Below are 8,413 nucleotides of genomic sequence, written 5' to 3' on the forward strand. Positions count from 1 at the left end.
ATTAGTTTGTCGACTCTACGCAGGTAGATAGTTGAAGATGGGGCATGTATGTGTCGAAGTATCTCGATAATTCAAAAAAAAATTACTTCGAAAAACAGAAAAAATTACTCCGTAAAACAGAAAAAATTACTCCGTAAAACAGGAAAAGAATTACTCAGAAAAACAGGGGGGAAAAAAATTTGTCAGAAAAACAGAAAAAATTATTCAAAAAAACAAACAAAAAAATAAATTTGATCAGTTTTTTGTTTATTTTTCAAGTGAATGCAACACGCTTCCATACAAAAACAAATTTTACAAAATGTCTTACATATATATATTATTGTATGTTCATGTGTTTATTTCTTGTTTATTTTACATGAGCTAGTAAAAATATATATTGTAAAACTAGAATTTAGTCCTTTTTTACACTATGCCACACTACCTCCTGCTGTGACCTGTGCAATGTTCCTTATCAGTCACATCTGTATATATATAAAAAAAACTCTAGTGTGCATATAACTATTATTCTACTTTTTCTATTTTTATTATATCTTGTATTTTGTTATTTTTTATTTCATGTGTATTTTCTTGCCTATTGTGTTCTGTTGTATCTGGAGCTGCTGTAACGAGTTATTTTCCCCATTGTGGGATCAATAAAGTCTAATCTTATCTATTAATAGCCCCGGCTTTTCTTTGCGACAGTCACTGCACTTAACCTGCCTTTATACGGGACAGACCTTTATATCAGACAGGGCTTTAATTCCTTTTGCACAAAACTCTTGCTCAAATTGTTAATTATAAACATTAGTCTATCGAATAACATCATTCACGATCATTCATTTGATCATTTGATACGCTGGTGCTCATGGTTTCCATAAACAATTGAGGACAATCTAACTGGTCTACTGATGTCTAAGCAGCTTAGAGATCACTCTAGCTGGCAACCCGGTGGGCTGTAAAAGGTTTCATACATCCATAAAAAGCCTCTATTTGAGACCTACCGTTATAAGCCACACCAGTTTTACAGTGCTATATTTCATGTACATGATAATTGAGGATTTCTAGTATCTATGTAATTCCAAAAGGTTCAAATCCCACACTCACAGGGCCAGATTTAAAACTGGACAAAGCAGCCAACTGGCCCTAGATTGTCTGTGTTGCAGTCACTTTGTGGTAATTTGATTGAAGGGTCGTGGTGATGCTGTAGGTTTTTGTTGACATATCGTCATATTTAGTAAATATATATGATATATGACTGAACAAACCAATGTAACTTTATATCACACTCAACACACACATGTCTTTGTGGAGGCCTGTGCTGAAGTCTATAAGAAGTAAAATATGAATAGATGTTTCTAATTTTACTTTTACTTTTCATATCAAAGTAAACACAGTTCAGAGCTGGGGTGTAAATATTGTGCAAAATATGAACTTATTGGTTTGTTTGGCAGTTTTTGTATCAGTTAAAAACAAAGCATAAAACAACAAAAAATTCCTTTATTTTCCGCATTTTAAGTAGCTTTTCTCTACATTCCTTATCATGGTCGACATTAATTTGATCCCGTTAACCCCCTTTGTGATTTTGCTTTGTTTAGTAGTTTGAAATGATGAAGGTCTAAAAATGTTTTGACCAACCTGCTGTTGGTTAAAGACCCACTTTAGGACAGGCCCCTTAAGATTGAGTAATAAAGCAGAACCCATTTTAAGGCCCTTAATATCATGTCAGTTGATTATGTCTTTAGTGATACATATTCCCAAACACAATTACAGTTTAATTACGTAGAGCAAAAGAGCAGCATTTGACAAGCATGCAAGAAATACACAGTATTACCGTTGTTTCTGTCCTGAACTCTAAAAATAAGGAACGAAATCAAAATGTATTTTTAAAATCTCCTCTGTAAACCCACGTTTGTGTATTGTTTTGATCAGAAACAAGCAGTTAACACTACTGCTATTACTTAAGTAAGGAAATAATAGTAATAAATACATTTCTTCTCAAATATCTGTTTTATTTGTGTATTTCATCCATTTGAACTAATATTTTTGTACTTTTAATTGCATGACTTATTGTCTCATTACATATGGAAAATGGTCTGTAGCATCACATATTTCACAATTTATCACCATGAAACACACAGAAGCCCCACATAAGTTATTTATTCTATTATTTGTACAATTTTCCAACAGTGTGGATTCACATAATACACATAAATGAAAGATGCTTGTCAACAGCAGAAGAACACTCAGGTGTTCATGCTTCCGTCTCGAACATCTTCTTCCTGCCGCCCATCCCGGCCTTGTCCTCGATGTTCTTCCTCCAGTCGCCTGTTTGCTTCTCCTGAGAAACACACGAAAGAAAAGCAGCAGAAAGGTTTAAATGACAGAGAGGAAATGGTTAAAAGACTCTTAAAAGAGCTATGATTTTCAGTCTGCGCCGTTGTTTCAATTGCTTGTTATTTAATCTGAAATGCTCCCTGTTGTTTTTATGTAAATGAGTGAGCTGGAGTTTTTCAGAGATCAAACCACAGAATTCAGTTGAATCAAAATTAAATGTAATTGTGCTGTAATTATCCCTCAGAGTCTTGTGTAAAATCTGAAGCACTCACCTCCTCTTTCACCTCCTTCTTGACCTGCTTCAGGTTGGCTCTCAGGTCCATGGCCACTTTGTGTTTGGAGCCCAGCAGAGCGGACAGCATGGCATCGGCCGACATCCGCACCTTCTTCAGGGCCGGCTTCTTAAACTTCCCCTTCAGATCCTGAACCTTCAACTTCAGGTCATCGACCTGACAGAGAAGACAGTTACTCAGATCTGTTTAAATGCCATTGGAAGATGCATCCACATTTTTAAAATTACAAAAGTTCTCCGAGACATGATGGAAATTAGTCTGTTTGTCTCTGAGCTGTTTTGAATTGATTACTGAATTCAATGGGAGTTCAAACCTAAATTTAAGAACACACCACTGGGTTCATAATGAAATTAAATTACACTGGTGTTAGCCTTTAAAGGTTCAGTGTGTAACATTTAGGATCTATTGGCAGAAATGAAATATAAACCAAACACCAGCTGTAGATAGGGCCTTTTGAGAGTTTTACAGCCACCGTTAGTTTCTCCTACACACTTCACAGCCCACTCTCATTCCCAGGTCGTTAAATACAGATGCAAGCAGTGTTCAGTTAGTTGTAATCTGCAACTTCACTGCTAGATACCACCCACTGGACAAAGACGAAGACGTACCTCCTTGCTAGACTTTGTCACTTTCATCTCCATGTCGTATCGCTCTTCGTCCACCAAATCAATCTGCTTGTAAATTTTCCGGCACAGCTCCTGGTGTTGTAGTAGACAGGAAAAGAGGAAAGTGAAGGATGAGTCTTTAACAGAAGCTTTATTCACAAATGTACTAAGCAGAAGATCCAATTTTCTGTCACCTCCAACTACCCGTTTTTTTTCTCTCTCTCTTATGGGGTCGCGAGAATATATATATATATATATATGCTCCACATTTGTTCCTCTAATCTTTGCTTTTTTCTTGTGAATTACTTTATTATTTTATCATTAACTTGGAACATATCAGTTTGTTTTTGCCCAAGAAAGTCAATCTTACATTATTACCCACTCATTGTGACTACAGCATTATTCAAAAGACAGTAGTGACTTGAGACATAAGAGTTTTTATTAACATTTAACCAGAATTACAATCCTTCCTAACCTTTAACCATAGTGCTTTTGTTGCAGGAGTCTGGACACGAACCCTGGCCGTCCGCCAACCACTCTGTTACATAATTTTAGTGTTTCACAATAGTTGTCTCTGAGCATAATCCAGGCTGGAACCACAATGTAATTATGAAAACCATTTAGTAATATTCAAACATAATTTCTAAGAGACAGGGTTGTTCCTGAGGGAAATATCTCGCTCTTCAGCTGATAAATGCTCCACTTTGTTCAGCAGCTGGTCTCTAAATGTGTCATTTGGAACAGGTAGTGTACAGTGGGTCTATCAGAGCTCATTCACTGACAACTGCTGCCTGCTGTGACTAGAAATGAGTTTGAAGAGAACAGTGAGCAGTTCATTAAAACAATAAAGTTGTCTGAAAGATGCTAAAACAAGGCTGCCCAAAGTGTGGCCTGCGGGGCAAAGTTAGCCCAATGTAAGGTTCAATTTGGCCCGCCAGAGGTTTCTATAGCAAAAAACTATTATTGGGGTAAAAATGCTCTGTAAATATGTAGGATCCCTAATTAGTAATTAGGTAGTCAGTTCAGGAAATTTGGGATCTTAGTTTCATTGCATCTTAACATACAGTATAAAAGGTGTTTGCTTTTGGCCCGTGGCCCACCATTAAGTTTTAGTTTTGACCCTTCAAGGGGAAAAAATTGGGCACCCCCCTGCTAAGGCCCCTGCAGTTTTTTACATTTTTGTTTTCCTGCAGGGCACCAGAGTCAAGGCCTCATGGGAGCTGTTGTTAAATGCAAAAAAAAAAATCATTATGTGTTTGTTTAAATGTTACTTACGGGCAATTACAGTAGTGCATAAACATTTAGTTTAGAACATGAACTGATGGTGGATAACAGCTGTACTGTTCTATAAACCCGCTGAGATGAACACCAGCCATGTTTGTCAGTGTGTCTGGCCTCTGCAGCCAGGTGGTGGAGGTTTACCTGGAGCTCCTGCATGCAGCCCGGGATGGAGAGGGCGGGGCAGTTCTCCTCCATGTACATCATCTTCTCCTTCTCAGCCTCCCGTGCCTCCTCCTCCAGCATCGCCTCTCCGATCTGCAGCAGCAAGCTCTGAGAGGAAGAGGAGGAGAGTGTTCAGAGCATTACCGGGCTGACGCTCAGGGAGTCTTGATCAAGTGTTTATGTGTGTGTGATCAGCTACTTTTTTAACTGTTTCTTTATCAAGACATGTAAACACAATGTGTGCATAAAGTCACAGAAGAGACTGAGACATTCACACTGCAACATACATTTTTTTTGTTTTTTAAGAAATGCTGCAATTTTAAGTCATTGCTTTTTTTTTTCTTACTTTTCTACCATTTTCTTTCCTGTAAATGTTGTTTTTTGTTGGCTTCATACATTAAACAGGAACACTGCCAGATATTCTGATTTCGAGAGAACAACCTGATTCAATAAACCAGTAATAAAAAAATTATCTTTAAAAGATCACATCAATTCTGATATTTAAATACCAGTTACTAGGACCACAAATTTAGTTCTAAGGGTGCTTTGGGGTCATTAAAATCATGGATGAGCAAATTTCATGGCAGTCTTGCTCTAAGTAAGTCTGAAATATATTGTACATGGCTGCAACTAATGATTTTTACAATAATAGATTTGTGTAATCTATAAAATGCAATGTAATGTTTCCAAATGGCAAAAAAACAAAGATATTCAGTTTACAATAAAATAAAACAGAGAAAAGCAGCAAATACTAATGTTAGAGAAGCTGTAACAACAATATGAATATAGCTGTAAGAAGAAATAATATAAATGAGTAACTGATGATGGAATACTGGAGTGTGTGCAATATGAAAATAACTCATGGAGTGTCAAAAATGTGAGGGAGTCATCTGTGGGGGAGTGTGATCAGTAAACTGTAAATATTTCTCATATTTATAGAGGAAAGTTCAGGCAGTCACGTAAAACACATTAAAATTTGTTAGCAAATGAATATCTGCGTCCATTTTCATCTCCACTAGTTTTCTAGAAACCTCCAGTGTCGGTCACAGAGACAATTTTATATCTGATGGTCACCAAAAATCAGCAGAAATAATCACCTGAGGACCATGACCATGTAAAGCAACTCTTGGAGGTCGGACATGTATGTAACACATTGTTTCTAAACATGCCTGTAATTTGATCTCTTTTCTTGCCATCTACTATTATACAGTTAAATTGACCTTTAAAATTGTATTAAATAGTAAATAAATCACTGCTTGGTTGACGTAGTTATAGACGTAATGTAAGCAGTGACATTGCTTTGTTTTAAGGGGTTACAAGCCAAAAAAAGCCAAAGCCAGAGACAACGTCCCCATAAAGAAAGTGTCTCAAACTGTCAGCCCATCTCCCTCCTTCCAACCCACAATGTGATGTCTAAGATATAAAATAATCCGGCCAGCAAGAATATTATTTATTGAATTTTTTTTCTTTCTTTCAAACTACCCTTTTTTACACAATTAAAATAAAATAATATAAAATAAAAATAATTTCAAAGGTCAAATGCGTGCAACCAGTTGCTGAGATGAGAGCAGGTTTAAGGCCTTCATTTGTTGTTGTGTGCGTAGTGAACCAAGCAAAGATGAATCGGAAATGTAGAAAGAAACCTGGGCTGTTTATAATAGAAATGACTTAAATATTGCCATTTTCTTTGCAATAATTGACACTGACGTGGCCCCCTCACTCATGAGAGGACAATAGCCAGCAGCTGAGTTGGAGTTGACGAACTCCTGCCATAAAGGTTGTTTCGTAGGTCAAAAAGATAATCACATTATCCCTATTTATTTGTTGGACTAAAAAAGTTTCTGGCCCTGTGATCTGGGTGGATGGTCAGTCCTTCTAACTCTCAGCACTAAAAAACGCTTTATATAACTTTTGGTGGCACAAGGCAACAATGTGTGAGGCTTCTCCCATAAAAGCATATGCAAACCACAGCAGCTATCTTCTGTTACAGTTGTGTTGGTTTAATATTTGGGCCCCATCCTTAACAACCTTGGTGATATTGTCAGTTCACCGATCAGGCGGTTTTAAACCACAAACTTCAAGATTAAAGAATTCCATGCCACACTGTCTTACTCTAAGCCGTTGAGCTGATGCTTCCCGGCTCGACGACATCTTTCTTGCTTCAAGGAGAAAAAGCAAAGAAACAAGAAGGATTGAGCTGAGAATCATTATAGAGTAAGTTTTATGACTTCTGTAGGTTCCTCAGTTCAGTATTCAGGAACTGTACTGCGGGCCCCCATCACTACTGGGCAGCTGATTTCCCTCGTCTGCTGCCGGAGAAGAGACGGAGAGCATAACGATGGGAATGGGCCCACCAGTTTTATGGCTGCCTTTATAGGTGTTGGTTCATTTGTGTGTGTGTGTATGTGTGTGTTGTGTGTGTTGTGTGTTGTGTGTGTGTGTGTGGAACGGGGCATAGCAGCTTGTCTCTCAGAAGCTGTCCGTCTGAATTCGCAGACAGAGGGGGTTGGCGGTGCGGCGCTCGATGGCAGCAGCTGAGCCTACCCCGAAGCAAACTCCTTCAGGAATTCTTCTTCCTGGAAGCATTTCAGACCCACAGTGGGACCTGAGTACAAGGACTCCCGGCACGGATTGAATCTCAGATGTCTAATAGAGAGAGGAGAGGAAGAGAAATATAAACAAATGTTACGTTTGAAAGACCAAACAACAAACATCGAAGTAAACAAGACTCGTAGTGTCCATCAAAAGCCTGATGTAAATAACATACATATCCACAACCTAAGAGTGGCACAGAGAGAGCTGCACATATAAGTTACGAAATTAAAAACACATCAATGAGGCCACACCTGTCGGGGCAGGCTGGGTGGACCATGTTTCCTAGCAGCACCATGAACCACACCCACAGCCTGTAGTTGCAACCTCAGTCCCACAGCCAGCACCGTCCTGCTGCCACAATGACTCACTAGAGCTAACGATGTGGGATTAATCCGCCAGCTGAAAATAGTCCGCGCCAACAATGCCACTATTTGCCCTCCTGTTTGAGTAACCATTTGATAAAAAATTCATTCAGTAAAGAGCTGTCTTTAGCTGTTAATTATTAAGTCTTTTTAAAATATGAAACCGCAAATATTTGATAACGCTGTTAGTATCAATTATTATTTTTTATACATTTGTAATTTGATTTATTGAAGTCAGGTTGAAGGCACTTAAGGGAAGATAGTTTCGCCTTAAAAAAACTGTTTGTGTTTGATCTATGCTTTTTAAAGAAAAAGGAGTCCAAAAACTCCTCCATCACTTTGTCATATTTATTTACATAAAGACACAACTTCGCTTTTAAGTGATCATCAACCCTTAAATCTTAATTTAATGGGGCTTTCAACTTTTACATGAGCCATTAAGTAGGCTACATAATGAAGTGAGTTTGCCTGTTACAGTGTGGTGAAAGCAGAATGAAGGAAATGAAACAGCCAGACAGATGAAAAGGAGAGTCAGCTGTTTACAGACATAGCGGCCTGAGGCGCTGACTCAAGAGGAAACGCCAGCGACAGCAGGAAAACATCCCTCCCACAGTTTAGGAAACCTGAGCTTTGCATTGTCTTTATAGTGAGATGCTGTGTCCATGGTTGTTGTTTTATTTTTCAAAAATTTTAGGGCAGACAGTTGTTTATAAATAGTCAGATCATAGATATTATTGTGTTCCTGATTTTAAGTTCCCCTCCTCTGCCAAGGTAATGAATTATGTTTCTATGGAGATCCATC

At 38.0% G+C, this 8,413-nt stretch overlaps 1 protein-coding gene across 1 annotated transcript; it reads right to left on the bottom strand.

The window, feature by feature from the left end:
• Positions 1-2,059: 2,059 nt before the first annotated feature.
• Positions 2,060-4,762, bottom strand: LOC118320809 (troponin I, fast skeletal muscle-like). Its single transcript, XM_035651919.1, has 4 exons — positions 4,634-4,762; positions 3,215-3,304; positions 2,586-2,762; positions 2,060-2,317 (listed from the first exon to the last, which is right to left on the bottom strand). Exons 1-4 carry the CDS (start codon positions 4,733-4,735, stop codon positions 2,231-2,233), a joined length of 456 nt encoding a protein of 151 aa, XP_035507812.1. The 5' UTR covers positions 4,736-4,762; the 3' UTR covers positions 2,060-2,230.
• Between the last annotated feature and the right edge of the window lie 3,651 nt (positions 4,763-8,413).

Source organism: Morone saxatilis, unplaced genomic scaffold (genome assembly GCF_004916995.1).
Source record: "Morone saxatilis isolate NCDOM2014 unplaced genomic scaffold, NCSU_SB_2.0 Contig11, whole genome shotgun sequence".
Lineage (NCBI taxonomy): Eukaryota > Metazoa > Chordata > Actinopteri > Moronidae > Morone > Morone saxatilis.

What these genes read in the sequence shown, in the direction of transcription:
- LOC118320809 (XM_035651919.1), bottom strand. Translation starts at nt 4,735, where the DNA reads ATGCTGGAGGAGGAGGCACGGGAGGCTGAGAAGGAGAAGATGATGTAC. An exon ending in GCTGCATGCAGGAGCTCCAG is followed by an intron (nt 3,305 to 4,633) that starts GTAAACCTCCAC and finishes CTACAACACCAG; the next exon opens with GAGCTGTGCCGGAAAATTTA. An exon ending in AGAAGGAGGTGAAAGAGGAG is followed by an intron (nt 2,318 to 2,585) that starts GTGAGTGCTTCA and finishes TGTGTTTCTCAG; the next exon opens with GAGAAGCAAACAGGCGACTG.